We start from the raw sequence: 16775 nt of genomic DNA on the forward strand, positions 1-16775 counted from the left end.
CTAGATTAAATTTCACTTCATCACGGTATGCAATTCATCGAATAGGTCTTAGGATTCTATTTACTAGTATTTTGTTGAGAATGTTAGTATCTATAGTAATGAGTGAAAACTTTTAGTATCTTTGTCTGGCTTTGGGAGCAGGTTAATGCTTTAGTTCTTCCAAGTTGGACTTGATTTGGGATTTTTTTCCTTTTTCAAGTAGGTGTTTATAATTTATGTAACTGTATCTCATAGATTTGGATATGCTGTGTGTTCATTTTTATTTAACTTTTTAAAAATGGGCTTTAAGGTTTTCTTCTCACTCTGGATTTCTTCCTGAATCACTATCTAGCCAATAATAGTTTTACAAACTGGTCTTAGAAAGTGATAATCTAATAAGATATCTTGTTATATAATTTGTATTGCAGTATATTGCTATATTACCACCAATCCAGTGTGTTTCTATATGTGATCACATGATAGTATCACAACTTCCAAGAAGTAACAAATCATACTTAGTACTTGAAAATGTGTATTGGTTTGCTCAACTGAGGATAATAGCTAATGTGGGGTTAGCAGTAAATAGTTTAATCGTCTTTGAACTTCTTAACAGAGTAATTCCAAACGATGCTTTTATGTTTTTGTTCTTACTCCTTTTTGTTCCTCTGCCACTCTCAGATTGGCCTTTTTCTTTCTTTCATTCTTGACTGCTGGCAGAAGAGAAAATACAGTCTTGTCCCCAAATAATCCATGTATATTTTCCCAACTTTCCTAATTAAGGTGTTTTTTTTTAAAGTGTTGATAAACCAAAACTATTCCCATCAAGTGGATTTCAACTTGGATGAAAAATGAAATGCTTTTAAGCTTCTTTTTTTTGTGTCTTTTTTTAGAGCCCCTCCCCCTTTTTTCTTTCCTCTACCTGAACCCTACTGTGAGATCATTCTTAAAGAATTTAATCAGCACCCCAATTTGAGAACCTTGGTGATTCAATTGGGTAAAGTATGACCAAAGGTCAGTAATTAAGCTCACCAGCCACTTTGCAGGAAAAGATAGGACAGTCTCTGCTTTTAAATAAAGATTAAAACAAATCCCCAAAAAAGCACTCATTGTTGGTCAGTTGATTCCAACTCCATAGTGTTCTATGGAACAGGATTGAACTGTTTCCTAAAGTTTCCAAAGCTATAATGTTTTATAGAAGCAGACTGCTACATCTTGCTTCCACAGAGTGACTCCTGGACTCAGATGCCAACCTATCAGTTGGTTTCTCTTAAATTGCCCCTAGGACAATTCTGCCTTGTGCTTTAGGGTTGCTAAGTCAGAATCAATTTGACAGTGGTGGGTTTTGTTTTGTGGGTGTGCGTGTGTGTACACATAAACACCTAGTACAGTGTGGCCAAGCCAAGAGTATTACATACCTACCACACAACCATTCAAGAGAAAAACAAGGCTTTCTACTCCTAAAAGGAGTTACAGTCTTGGAAACCAACAGGGGCTCCTGCCATGAGTCAGGAGCAATCCTACAGGACTAGATGGCAATGAGTTTTGAGTTTTTTATTTGATCACTCCCCTTAAAGAGGTAATGTAGTGGGTACAAGTTAGGCAGCAAACCACAAGGTCAGCAGTTTGAAACCACCATCAGCTCTAAAAGAGAAGGACAAGGCTTTCTGCTCCTGAAAAGATTTATAAGCCTTGGAAACTCTTGGAGGCAGTTCTATCCTATATGGTCACCGTGAATTGAATCAAGATTGGCTCAATGCCAGTGAATTTGTTCTTGTTTTTTAGTTTACCACGCTCCTTATATGTGTTCCTGTAATAATTTTTGCTTCCCTGAAGGTGATAACATTTATCACACAGAAAATTTGACTGTGAATTCCCTTGGGGAATAATTTTTGTTTACTGGCATAATAGACTTTCAGTCACATTTGCTTAGTGAGCATTGAATTTATCCAACTTTCCTATGTTACTTGGCATTTTGAGTTGACTCTAATTCAGTTATAATATGGGACAGAGAAACTGCTCCCTGGGGTTTAGAGACTATAAAACTGGGAGCAGACAGCCTACCTTTCTCTAATAGTTCGACCCACTGACTTTGCGGTTAACAGCTTAACCTATTCCACCACGAGGATTGTAAATTTGTACGTCAGTTCTCAATAATTGCAGTTGTGGAAAGTTCACTGTAATCACTAAATTAGAAAATATTCACCCATCTCCTAATTGGGAAATACAGGTTTAGACTCCTGTGAACCTCTAGTCACATTATTTTTATTAGCTCATCAATACATTTGTACTTAAAAGAAACTTCCTGTAAATAGTCATATAGTGTTGGTCCATTATCATTGAACTCATGACCTGTGTCACTATAATTCATGGCCCAACAAAACTTATCTAAAGCTTTCTCTGTAAGGCACATCACAACCTTCTTGGACTTAAGAACACAAGACAGCAGTTTAGTACTGTGCCTGTGGTTCATTTTAAAAAGCAAAATCAACAACAGAAAGCTAAAGAAATGTGGAAACCATGGCATTAAACAGACTAGGAAAAAGAAAACTTGTTTATATCATTAAAACAAAAAAGCTGCTCAAAATTTTTGCCACTGAGTGCATGACTGCAAATGACTTCAAAAGCCCTACTGACACAGTACAGCCTCTGAAAGGTGGCACCTATGCAGGCTGGGAATTTACCCGGAAGGAAAAGTACTTTCCACTAAGGTGATTACTTTATCCTGGTGGACATTTTCTGAAAGTTGGAACCTGTGAGTTGTAGACAGAAGCAGAAAATGTTGGTTTTGCATCCTGATTATGAAGAAGGGCAAATGCAAAAGTGGGAAATAGATATAGAAGTCAGAGGTGAAGGCTCAGTCTTGTACTTCTTTTACATTATTGTTGAGTGAATTATCTTTTTTGAATAGTGTGTGTATACTTATGTAATTTGTATAAACATGCAAATCATAAAAGTGGCTTAGTTTCTTTTCTCATCCTATAAAATATAAAACTTTTAGGTTGGAAATCTTGTGATATTTGGAAAATCTCAGCAGCCCCATTGAGTTTGCTCTCAGGTTTCACTATACCGATTTTGGTGTTACAAATAAATTTCAGTGTATAGGTGAATCTACAAGTAAAATCCACAAATAATGTAAACTTGAAGGGAAATTTAAAAGATCAAGCCCTACACAAATTGATTATATAATCTAAATAGCAAACACATGCTACACACACTATTTTTTTCCTCTTAATTATGTGAAAATTATATATAGTCTTCCACTTTGCATACATTTATGAATTCACAGACTTGTCTATTATTTCATGTACTAAAACTAAAAAACTCACTGCCATCAATCTTATGGGGCAAGGAGGAACTGCCCCTTTGCGTTTTGAGACCCTAACTTCTTAGGAGGAGAAGACCTCTTCTGACCACAGAGCAGTTCATGGTTGGAATTGCTCACCTTGTAGTTAGTAGCCCAAAGTATAACCCAGTACCCTACCAAACTCTAAAATTGGAAATTTTAAGTATTTTTGGCCCATTCTCCTATCTTTAAAATTATGATTCTTACCTAATACATTTGGACTGTAATTTTGGGATCATTTACAGATTGGCTAAATAAATCCTTTTTCCCTCTAGGCTTGGTTTTTTTTTCCCCCCACTTGTTTTATTATATAGGAAAATGCAAGTAGCACTTGTAACCGCCACTTTAGGCTGCATGCCAGAAGTCCTTCTTGTGGCTTCTTTTAGTCTACCACCCTCACCCCCTTAGAAGGAGAGCCTCATAAAATTTATGGAGAAATTTTATTATCTTTTAATTCCAGTGTTCTATTCCACAAACTTCTGAAGCCTTCTGAAGCCTCCTTATACTTATTAAAAATACTGTATATTTCTCCCACTACCCTGCATACACTTTGATATAGATGGAGTTTTTCTTTACCTGTTTCTGGAGCGATTTTTCATTCAGTAGTCTGTTTCCCTCTTGGATAGTTAATACCTCACTGTCTTAATATAACATATGCCTTTATATTTGGTTAAATAAATTTTGTTCTTTATCTTTAAGATTACCTTAGCTGGTTCTTGACCTTTTCCTCTTCAGTATGCAATTTAGGTTATACTTGTTACCTTTCAAATAGATTATGAGAGATTTGGGGTTTATTAAATCTGTAGGTTGATTTGAAGAGCAACTACTTTTTTCCGATGTGAATCTTTATCAATTGGTGAGCATAATCTATTTTTTCTTTTAATTGGAAGCACAGTCTTAGTAATTGATAGTTGATAGTTTAGATTTATTCTTGGGTAATTGAATCTTGTTGAATCAGATGGTATATTACATTTAAGTTTTATGATTTTTTTGTGTGCTGGTATATAGAAGTAAAATTAATTTTTATATGTCTATACCAAATTAAAGGAGCCCTGGTGGCACAGTGTCAAGCGTTGGGCTGCTAATCTCAAGGTCGGTGGTTCAAACCCATCTGCCACTCCACAGAAGAAAGATGAGGCTGTCTGCTCCCATAAAGATGTACAGTCTTGGAAACCCTATGGTATGGAGCAGTTTTCCTCTGTTCTTTAGGGACCCTATGATTTAGAATTGGCTCAACAGTGGTGGGGTTTGGATACTGACTTATTACTAGTAGTTTGGATTATGGTCATGTCAACTGAAAATAATCGTAGCCTTAATTTTTTCTTTCCAGTTTTTATGTTTTTTACTTATCTTTTTAAAAAACTTAGCTAGGACCTGCAGAAAAAGGCTAATGTAAGTGAGTATAGCAGTCATATTTTGTGTCGGTCTCAATTTGAGTGGGCAGACGTTTTTACTATGCTAATCATTAAAAAAAATATTTGCTAGGCATCTTTATATTTTAGGTAGCCTTTATACTAATTTCTTTCTTGTTAAAAGATATTAAATGGATAGTGAATTTTTATACATTTTTTTATTCTGTTACTATTTTTTCTACTATTTCAGCATTTGTGTTAATGGGTCAGATTGCTTTGTAATTCCCTTTTCTGGTTTTTATGATTTGATTATGCTGACTTTAAAAAATAAGTTGGGACTCTTCCTGCTTATTTAATGTTCTCAAATAATTAGTTTAGATTATTTCATAATGAATTATTGGAAGGGCTTCACTTGGGGAAATCATTGCAACTTAGAGGTTTATTTGTGATCAATGTTTGATCCAATTTCTTTGGTTAATATGAAAACAATCAGATATTTAAAGAGTGTATTTCATCTACGTTGTCAAATTATTTTTATAAAGCTGTTTATAATAGCCCTTTAATATTTAAGGGTCCAAAGTGATGTTCTTTCATTTCTGAGTTTATTTATGGTCTTGGGTTTTGTTTTTTCATTACTGAACAATCTTGCAAAAAGTTTGTCAATTTTATTAATCTTTTAATACACAACTTTTGATTTGATACTTCCTGTCATGCATGGTTGTTTTTTTAAATAAATTTTTAAAATTTTGCTTCTTTTTACTTTATGCAATGATCTGTTCTTTTTCCTGAAATATATGTTTAAATGTTTGATTTTTTGCTTCTCTTTTGAGATTATACACACTTAGTTCAGTAATTTTTTTCCTCCAAAAACTATAACTGTCCTGCATCCTCATCTAATTCATTGTTACACCCACATAGTGAGTTCTTAATTTCAGTTCTGGGGTGTGTTGACCCCTCCCACCCCACCCCCAACATACACTTAAAAAAAAGTTCATTGTGGAGGTTTATTTTCCTCTATAAGAGGGTTCAGTCTTCCTTCTGGTGGGCAGAGTTAGGAGACTTAGCATTGACTGACTGAGCTGACTGGAAGCCAGGTTGCAGTTGGGTAAGGCTTTTTATCTGTTTCTGCTTGCCCCAACTCCTAGAGTGAAAGCCAGAATTTGAGTACTTGGAATGTTCACGCTATCAAGTGTAATGTTGAACTGTCTCCTGCACCATGAAACTCATTTGAGCCCTTGTTTTCAGAGACTTTGTGCTTAGCATCTTAAATTTCTGCCCTACCCAACTTCAGAATTTCTGAAAGCTTTTGAAACTGCCCTAAAAGGAAAATTAGCTGAGTATCAGGCTGGTCTGCTCTGATTTCCCATCAAAGCTCACATTGTTCTACAGTATAGCAATACTCCTCAAAGATCTATTGGTTTCTCTGCCCCTTTCAGCACTATCCCTGTCCAGACTTTCAGGATCTTGCCATGTTCTCAGAATGGAAAAATGTTATAAGAACTAAGTACCAAAATGTTGACTCATCTCTTCATATCCCTTCTCCAGAAACTTGGCTCCTCAGAGCCCATTCCCTTTGTAACAGTTTTTTGTTGTTATGTTTATCCTCAGCTGGAGACTAGATTTGTTGCTATCCCCCCTTCATCATAGTAATGTAGAAAATGTAATTTTTAAAAGGTTTAACACAACTGGTCCGACATAGCAGACTGAGAACACAGAAAAGTAGTGACCATAGAAAAATCTTGAAGGCTATAAATAATACGGCAGGTGCAGAGTGTATTCCAATTAGAAGAAATGAAAGAAACAAAAGAACAGTGATGTAAATGAACTATAGAGCAGGGAAGCAGGGAGGGAAGGAGAGAGAGAGTATGTGTGTGTGTGTGTGTGTGTGTGTGTGTGTGTGTGTAGGGGGGTTGGATAGTTAACTACTATTTACAATGTGACTTTAAGGTAGAAAGGTAATAGAAAGAGGCTAGAAAGTTGGGTCAAAGAGGTTTATATATGCTATGCGTGAGCACTATATTTAAAATTTCAAGTAATGATGAACATTTTAAGAGTTTAAAGTTGAGGAATTGTATTTTAATGGCCATGCTAACAGCATGTGGAATATAAACCTTGTGTTTCACCATGTTGAATACGTCCGTTAGGAAGTTCTTTCTTGGCTTAGTTTCAACTAATTTACTAAATTATACTTGAGCAATCCTTAAGAGAGAGAACAGACCTCTTGATGAAATCAGGAAGTATTGTTAAAACATTCCTTTTTGATTGGTTGGTTTCAGGTTAAGAGTGGAATTTCATGTTTGAATTCATTTTAGAAAATAAAGTGATACTGGATTTTCATTTCATTAAGAATGAGCCAATCTATGGAAGAACACACCAGCCTGTGTGATCACGTGGTTCCGAAGGGATCAGTTATCAGGCATCAAAGAATAAAATAATCATATCATTGGATGCACACCTCCATGATATGATCGCTGAGGACAAATGGGTGCATAAGCAAATGTGGCGAAAAAAGCTGATGGTGCCTGTCTATCAAAAGAGATAGCATCTGGGGTCTTAAAGGCTTGAAGGTAAAGAAGCAGCCATCTAGCTCAGAAGCAACAAAGCCCACATGGAAGAAGCACACCAGCCTGTGTGATCACGAGGTGTCAAAGGGATCAGGGATAAGGCATCATCAGAAAAAAAAAATCTTACCTAAGTGAATGAAGGGGGAAGTGCAGAGTGGAGACCCAAAGCCCATTTGTTGGCCGGAGATCCCCTTACAGAGGGGTCTAGGGGAGGAATGAGTCAGTCAGGGTGCGATATAGCACCGATGAAGAATACAGCTTTCCTCCAGTTCCTAAGTGCTTCCTCCCCCCACCAACTATCATGATCTGAATTCTACCTTGCAAGTCTGGATAGAGCAGAGGCTGTACACTGGTGCAGATGGGAGCTGGAGGCACAGGGAATCCAGGGAGGATGATACCTTCAGGATCAGGGGTGTGAGTGGCGATACTGGGAGGGTAGAGGGAGAGTGGGTTGGAAAGAGGGAACCGATTATAAGGATCTACATGTGACGTCCTCCGTGGGAGATGGACAACAAAAAGGGGGTGAAGGGAGACGTCAGTCAGGGCAAGATATGACAAAATAATAATTTATAAATTATCAAGGGCTCATGAGGGGGGAGGGGGAAAAAGGACCTGATGCCAAGGGCTTAAGTGGAGAGCCAATACTTTGAAAATGATGAGGGCAATGAATGTACAGATGTGCTTTACACAATTGATGTATGTATGGATTGTGATAAGAGTTGTATGAATTCCTAATAAAATGTTTAAAAAAGAAAAAGAATGAGCCAATCCATCAGCTTGTCTGACCACAAGGTGTAGAAGGGACCAGTTATCAGACATCAAAGAACTTAAAATCATATCAGTGGGTGCCCACCTTCCTGATACGATCACTGAAGACAAACGTGCGTATAAGCAAATGTGAAGAAAGCTCATGGTGCCCGGCTATCAAAAGATATAGCATCTGGGGTCTTAAAGGCTTGAAGATAAACAAGCGGCCATCTAGTTGAGAAGCATCAAAGCCCACATGAAAGAAGCACACCAGCCTGTCTGACCATGAGGTGTACAAGGGGCCAATAATTAGACATCAAAGACCTAAAAATCATATCAGTGGGTGCCCACCTTCCTGATACGATCAATGAAGACAATTGTGTGCATAAGCAAATGTGGTGAAGAAAGCTGATGGTATCCGGCTATCAAAAGATATAGTATCTGGGTTTTTAAAGGCTCAAAGATAAACAAGTGGCCATTTAGTTCAGAAGCAGCAAAGCCCACATGGAAGAAACACACCAGCCTGTGTGACCACAAGCTGTCGAAGGGATCAGGTATCAAGCATCAAGGAACAAAAAAATCATATTGTAAATATGGGTGAGTGCAGAGTGGAGACTCAAAGCCTATCGGTAGACAACCGGACACCCCCTTACTGAAGGGTTGTGTGGAGGAGATGAGCCAGTCAGGGTGCAGTGTAGCAACGAAACATACAACTTTCCTCTAGTTCTTAAATGCTTCACCCCCCCCCCCCACTATCATGATCCCAATTCTACCTTACAAATCTGGCTAGACCAGAGGATGTACATTGGTACAGATAGCAACTGGAAACACAGGGAGTCCAGGACAGATAACTCCTTCAGGACAAGTGGTGAGAGTGGTGATACCTGGAGGGTGGAGGGAATGTGGGGTAGAAAGGGGGAACTGATTACAAGAATCTACATATAGCCTCCTCCCTGGGGGATGGACAGCAGAGAAGAGGGCGGGGGAGACGTCAGACAGTGTAACATATGACAAAATAATTTACGAATTATGAAGGGTTCATGAGGTAGGGGGGATTAGGGAGGGAGGTGGAAAATGAGCAGCGGATATTAAGGGCTCAATTAGAAGGCAAATGTTTTGAGAATGATGATGGCAGCAAATATTTGTACATATGTACTTGACACAATGGATATATGTATGGATTGTGATAAGAATTATACTAGCCCCCAATAAAATGATTTTTAAAAAAAGAATGAGCCAGTCACACTAATCTTTCAGGGTTTCTATTGGTAGTTTTGCCTAATAATACTAAACATGCAGAAATACTTTTTTAACCCTATCCTACTCTTAAATTTTAAATTAGGATATGCTAAGGTTCAAAGATACTGCCATGATTCTTTTCATGACTAATTGTATATTTAAAACAACTCGTGTGTGTGTAGTATGGTGGTGTGGTTATGCATTGGGCTGCTACCTTGCAAGGTAAGCAGTTCGAAACCATCAGCTGCTCCATGGGAGAAAGGCAATGGTGTTCTACTCCTATTAAGATTTAGTCACAGAAACTCACAAGGGCAGTTACACCCTGTCCTATAGGGCCACTGTTAAGTCAGCATTGACTCAGCAGTGAATTTGGTTTTTGAGTTATTAATATATAATAAAATTTTACAATTTTTTCTGTCATCAGATCATTGTTATTTTGAGAGATGAAAAAGTAGAAAACTAATATTTAATCTAAATGCTTTACATAAATTATATCATTTAGTTATTTTACATTATATTATTCTCCATATAACTGTTACTGTTTAATGATATACATCAAACAATGACATGAATGTAGTCTGTCATTTGGGGACGTTTTCTCCTCCATGTCCTCATGCATCTAGAGGTGGAGTTAGTTGTGATCTCTTCCTCATTACTATTCTAGATACATTTGCTCTCCACATAAACCCCTGGTATCAGCTCCTCATCTTTTCTCCCTCCCTCCCCACTTCTTACAGCTCTTATAACAATCCATATATCACTTGTATCAAGCGCATTTGTACATATGTTGCCATCATCATTTCCAAATCATTTTCTTTCTACTCTTTTTTCCTCTACCTCCCCACCCTCGTTGACCCTTGATAATTTATAAATTACTGTATACACTCGAGTATAAGTTGAGGTACCAAATTATTACCAAGGAAACCAGAAAAACTGATTGACCTGAGTATAAGCCAAGGGTGGAAAATGAAGAAGCTATTGGTGAGTTTCAATAATCAAAACAAATGAAAATAAAATTACTAAAAATTGGGACATCAGTGGGGTAATGTATTTAAATACTTATTTTAAATAAAAAACAAATAAAAGGACAGGTCATTTAACATTAGTAAACCAGCACAGTAAGTGGAAAATAGGTTCAACAAAAACAATAATTAAGGTATCAACAATGATTCCTTAAGAGTACTATTCCCTGAGCTCAATCAGCAACCAATCTAAAATGTAAAGAGTTAAAATCCTTCAAAACTGGATTCCTCCTCATCATCCGTATCCCAATGCAGAGCTTCAGCTGGTGTGAGGTCATCATAGACGCTGTCCTCACTGAGATCGCTGTCATCACCATCACTGCTGTCATTTTCATAAAAAGCGCAGTCTTCACTGCCATCCATAGCATTACTGATACTACATTTCTGTAAGGCACATCACACCATGTCTTCTGGAATGTCTTCCCATGCATCTCGAACCCACTTTGCTATTAACTCTAGTCAGGCTTCATGAGATTTCCTCCTTTTGTTAGTCGGGTTTGACCAGATGACATCCATTCATGCCACATCCTTCGCACACAGTCTTTCAAAGGCTTATTCAAAGATACACGTCATACATAGGACGGCCCTGATTAGTTAGATGTGAGTAAACAAACATTCAAAACCCTGCAGTGTCAGGGGGATTTTGAATGAACAGCGGAGCTAGCAGAGCAACAGCAATCACCTGCGAGATAACGGGTGCTCTTCCCGTTACCTTGGGGGGGGGGGCGGGCAGCGGCAGCGAGATGTTATACCTTGCTGGGGTACCACTGACCCGTGTATAAGCCAAACCCCAGTTTTTTAGCACAAAAAATGTGCTGAAAAACTCAGTTTATACATGAGTATATATGGTACTTTCATTTTCAGATTTTACAAGGTACACTGTCTCCCCTCACCCATGTTTCTGTTTGTCCCCTGGGGGTGGGATGTTGTATGAGGATCATTGCAATCAGTTCCCCTTTTCTCCCCCATCTATTTGCCTGCACTTTCCCCTTACTGCATTGTTACTCATTATTCATCTGGAGGGGTTTATCTATTCTGGATTCTCTGCATTGATAGCTGTTATCTGAGAACTGGGTTGATGATAGTGGTGTGGGTGGGGGCAGGGGAATGAAACATGAACTAGAGGAATGTTGTGTTTTCTCTGTGCTGTAATACACCCTGGCTGGGTCGTCCCTTCCTGTGATCTTTCTGTGAGGGGATGTCCACTTGTCTACAGTAGACTTTGGGCCTCCGTTCTGACCTCCCTCATTCTCAATGAAATGGCTGTTTGGAGTCTTCTGATACTTGATCCCATTTGACACCTCATGATCACAACGGTTGGTGTGTTACTTCCATGTGGGCTCTCTTGCTTCCTTCCTAGATGGCTGCTTATTTATCTTCAAGCTTTTAAGACTCTTTAGACACTATATCTTGTAATAGCTAGGCACCATCAGCTTTCTTCACCACATTAGCTTATGCACCCATTTTATCTTCAGCGATCGTGTCAGGAAGGTGAGCATCACAGAATGCCATGTTATCAGAACAAAATAGAGGCCAAATGTCCACCTGCTATTTTAATACTCATCATATAAATCAGGAGTCCTCAAACTATGGCCTGCGGGCCACATGTGGCTCACCAAGGACATTTATCCAGCCCGCCTCGTGTTTTTGCCCCGTTTGTTTTTTTTTACTTCAAAATAGATATATGCAGTGTGCATAGGTATTTGTTGATAGTTGGTTTTTAAACTATAGTCCAGCCCGCTAACGATCTGAGGGACAGTAAACTGGTCCCCTGTTTAAAAAGTTTGAGAGGACCCCTAATACAAATATATGTACATAGACCTATATACCTACTGTTTATATTAATATATTTACATATGCATGTTGACAGTAAACATGTAAATATCTTTGCCTCCTAGTTCTTTCCTCTATTTCTTTATACTTTTTCTCCTGTCTCACTATTACGTTTGACTTTCATGTTCGACGCTCTGTGCTTCCTCGTCTATATTGCACTTGATTGAACCCCACCAGGCATTCTGTTCCTTCCTGGCCATCAATTTTAGATCTCTTGTTATAGATCATGATTTCTTTCACCTTTCTATTAGTTGCCCATTTCATAAGATTATACCACTACCTTCTTCTGTGAATTTATTTCCTCTTTGATTTGTTTGGCTGCCTTACTAAGCATGACTTTTCCTTGTTTTGACATTTTAGATTAAGGAGCATGCTAATAGGAATTTCATTTCTTTTGAATGCTTATACCTCTCTTCATCTTGAAAAGTTTTGTAGCCACCTTTAACCTAGCCCCAGGAATCTTTAGGGATTTCTAAAGATGTAGTGCATTATGAGTTGGCTGTTTATCACAATGTCACCAGTGCAAACCTAACAGTTGCTCCTCAGAAGAAAGATAAGGCTTTTTTCGCATGCTCCTAAGGATTTACAGCCTCTGAAATCCAAGGGACAATTCTACTCTGTTCTATAGGGTCACTATGACAATGACTATAGCCAGTGAGGAGTTTTTGGTGTTCTTTTTAAAAAATCTGGAGCTGGTATTTTGGTGGCACTGTTGCTTAAGTGTTGAACTGCTAACCGCGAGGTTGGCAGTTTAAACCCACCAGCTGCTCCTTGGGAGAAACATGAAGCTATCTTCTCCTGTAGAGTTACACTGTCTTGGAAACCCTAAGGAACTGTTTACTCTGTCTTTATAGGGTTACTATAAGTTGGAATAACTTGTCTGTGGTGGATATATTAAATTGTGAACGGCCTTATAGCAAATGTGTTTGTCTCTTAGTACATTTCTCAGTGTATCAATTTCTAACAATTTCTTCCACCACCCCTAATTCTATTTGTAAGTTGGAGGAACTAAACATACGTAGTGCCTTGAAGTTGATATTTCTGTCTTTCAGAGAAAAGTTTTAAAAGGTAGCTCTTTTTCCTTGCTTCACAGTGCAGTGACAAACTGATTGGTTTACCTTTCTCTTGAGTTTTGTGGCCACTGATAAAAGAACAAGAGCACAGTGCTTCTGTTTCAGCTTGTAGTTTGTTGTCTGGTGCTTAGAATTTTAAAAGTAGTTATCCAGGACACAATATTTAGTTTCTATTTACTTCGAGCAACTGAGGAAAAAGCAGTATCAGGAAGACTCCTTGCCGAGTTGGTTCCGACTCATAGCAACCTTTTACAGAAGCAGACAGCCTCATTTTTCTTCAGCAGAGTGGTTGGTGGGCTTGAACTGCTCATCTTGCAGTAAGCAGCTGAGATGGTTTATTGTGCCAACCTGGCCGATAAACACAAGTGGGATTAATTGAAGGGAGGAGAGATAAATGGCTCGATGAGCCTTGCCTTTCTTGTCTCTCGCTCTTCAGTCATCGGACCAGTGGCTGTCTTGCTTTCTGTGCCTCAATTTAAAGGGGATACTACCTGTGGGACGCCTAGCCTGTGGACTGTGTCGCTGTAAGTTGAGGTCCCTTTAAGACCACACAATTGAAATTTACATCTCTGGAGCTAGGGACTGTGGGTTGGTGACCTGGCTGAAGGTTGGTGACCTGCCTTGCTGTTTGCTGCCTGTGCTGGGATAGCCTAGCTCTCTGCTCTCAAGACTTGAAGGACTGCCAGTGTCTCACAACTCTCACAGGAGTGAGTTGCACTGAGCCACTTGTACCGCTTTATAATTTAACTGTTCATTTATTGTATTATATCTATCTGTATATAATTTAACAGTTCATTTCTTGTGTTATCTCTATCTTTATACATACATATATATATATATAATTATCAGCAATCTGGTTTTATCTCTCTAGAGGAACCCTGTCTAATACAGCAGCCCAACACCTAACTTACAGCACCACTAGGGCTCCTCTTGTGTGGATAATTGCCTCCAGGAACAACTCCCTCCTTTGCCGTGATATTAGAAGACTTGGATGATGCACAGCTACCATTACTGAACATTTTGTCAAAGATGCTGTCGTAGAATCCTGGTCAAAAGGGGAAATTCAGTGTGGACCTTCTAAAAATGAAGCCTATTCTCAACAGTTAAGATGTAGAAAGATTTAAAACAACAGTCCTATCTTTCTGTGTTTGTGGAATTATCTTTCCAAATAGTAATTTAAGTTAATATTTTGTTGAATTTACCAGTAACTGTAATCTATCAGTTGTCCCTGATATATTTCATTTATTCCTTTTTTAGTTTTGTGTTTAATAGACCATTATCCTGTTCTTGAAGTATATCTATATTTCATAGGATAAATTAATGGCTATCTGCTGACTTATATGGGGAAGCTTAATTCCCCTTTTCATTGAATAATAGTGTTACCTTATCTGTAAAATGTTGTATCCCAGAAATAGAGTGCTGTCAAGTTGATGCGACTCAATGACCCTAAAGAACAGCAAAGAATTGTTTTCTATAGTGTTTTCACAAATCATAAAGTTTGGTAGTTGGATCATATTAAGAGTTGTACATTAATCACCACAATCTGTTTCAGAACATTTTCTTCGTGCTTGTACTCATTGTTATAAGCTCCCCATATTTAAACCATGGAATTCCTAGCCTTGTGCTTGCTTCAGCAGCACACATACTAAAATTAGAATTACCAGCCTTGTAGTTAACTTTCTGCATCACCAGAGTTCCTTAAAGATTTTATCATTAAGAAAGTAAGAGAATTTGGATATAGATATTAAATGCCATATCTACTACATAAAGTTTTGTTTTCATTTATCTAAAGGTAGATTTCCTGATAACCTTAAAGACAATTTTACTACACATATTCTATAATATTTGCTAACATTTTATGAGAAAATTCTACACATTGAAACATTGTTCTCTTTCATTTTTATTTATTTATTCCTTATAGAATGTTTCTCCATCCCAAAGAGATGAAGTGATCCAGTGGCTGGCCAAGCTCAAGTACCAATTCAACCTCTATCCAGAAACATTTGCTCTGGCTAGTAGTCTATTGGACAGGTTTTTAGCAACTGTAAAGGTAAATATTTTAAGATAATGTGCACATAATGTTTTGTTTGAAAGCTTACACACCAAACCACGATCTATTGGTAAACATTCTACAAAATAGAAGTGGAAAATCTTCCTGGAGAGTGTGTGTGCACTACAAGATATAATGCCTTTCGCTATGGCTATAAGTTCTCAGGAGTATTTCTTTTAAAATGAGTATTCATAATTTATACAAAGTCTTGATAATACATTTTTAGCTTCTTTGTATAAATTATGAATCAAGTTTTTATAATAAAATTTTAATCTCTTGATTTTAATAGAGATCATATAGCATGGCGGTCAGTCTTTTAGTAATTTCCAACAGATCAATATTTCAGATGTAGGCAGTGAATTCAGAATAGGCAAGTTTAGACCTATTGCATATTTTTTGTGATTGATTGATTGTCCATAATCTGTGGCTTTCCAACAATATATAAATACTTTATAGGGGGCATGCATTTGGAATAGAACGAGATGAACTTTGTCACATTTTTGTTGAATGACAGTCTGTAAATGCATGAATAAGCCTTCTGTTGTCCTTATTGGAATACATAACATTGATTATGTAAAACTGGTGGTAGTAGACACCCATGAGGTCTAAAGCAGAAAATCATTTATTTAACGGCAGAGTATGAAAGAACAGAAAAACAATTTAATTATAATCATCTGTATACCCAGAAATGTGTAAACTGAGAGAACTGTGAATATAGTGCTTAGGATACTATACTACTACTTATTGCGCATAAAAGATAGAGGTCAAAGAATTAAAGAATAGAAGAATGGAGTCTCTTAGTTAACTTGTTATTTTAAAGCTGTGTTCTTAAGAAACGTAAACCCTCTTCACTAATGTATTAGTCAAGGTAGACTAGAGAAACAAATCCATAGCCACTTGTGTATAAGAAAGAACTTTGTATACAAAAGCAATTGCATATTGAGAAGACAATCCAGATCAAGTCCATAAGTCTGATATTAGCTCATATGTCCAATACCAAAGTATAAAGTCCTCTCAGACTACATGCAATGACGCCAAAAGCAGGAAGATCACTGGCCAGTGGGTGGAAAGTCTTTGGATCCAGTGGCACTGGAAGCATATCAGTGCTGGTAAAGGTCTACAGGTGGCTCTTCCAGCTCCAGGGCTCTGGCTCCATCACTGTGTCTCCATGTGTCTTGTCAACAAGAATGTCTCGCAGAGAGTGAGTGTGTGTGTCCCGCCTCCAGGGAGCTATTTATCTCCTTAGCGCCTCCAAATAAGGTCATCAAGCTGTGACCTGATTGACAGGCTAGACTCCATCCCTTCACTCTTAAGTCTCAAATTGACAACTGATTTGTAACTACCACACTTACCAATGCATCGTGAACCCTGTAGGACATAAGTAGAATTGCCTCATAGGATTTCCAAGGCTGTAGTCCTTGCGGTTGCAGACTGCCATTTCTTTTTACCATGGAGTGGCTGGTGGATTTGAACTATCAATGTTTTAGTTAGCAGCTAATGCTTAACCACTATACCATTACCTTTATTTTTGATAGTAAGATCCTGAAATCTAGGTGATCTGAGATGCAAACTT

At 37.8% G+C, this 16775-nt stretch overlaps 1 protein-coding gene across 4 annotated transcripts in view; it reads left to right on the plus strand.

Moving 5' to 3' along the window:
• The window catches only part of CCNI (cyclin I), a 35653-nt gene that overhangs the window by 12956 nt on the left and 5922 nt on the right, over nt 1-16775 (plus strand). For 3 of the 4 annotated variants that reach the window (XM_075544164.1, XM_075544167.1, XM_075544165.1), the window contains one exon: nt 15074-15202. In XM_075544164.1, coding sequence (XP_075400279.1) covers nt 15074-15202 — 129 coding nt within the window. Of the gene's footprint in view, nt 1-4487; nt 4503-15073; nt 15203-16775 lie in introns of those variants that run through there. The other variant, XM_075544166.1, reaches the window with a different exon arrangement.

Source organism: Tenrec ecaudatus, chromosome 3 (assembly GCF_050624435.1).
Source record: "Tenrec ecaudatus isolate mTenEca1 chromosome 3, mTenEca1.hap1, whole genome shotgun sequence".
In the NCBI taxonomy this organism is placed as follows: domain Eukaryota; kingdom Metazoa; phylum Chordata; class Mammalia; order Afrosoricida; family Tenrecidae; genus Tenrec; species Tenrec ecaudatus.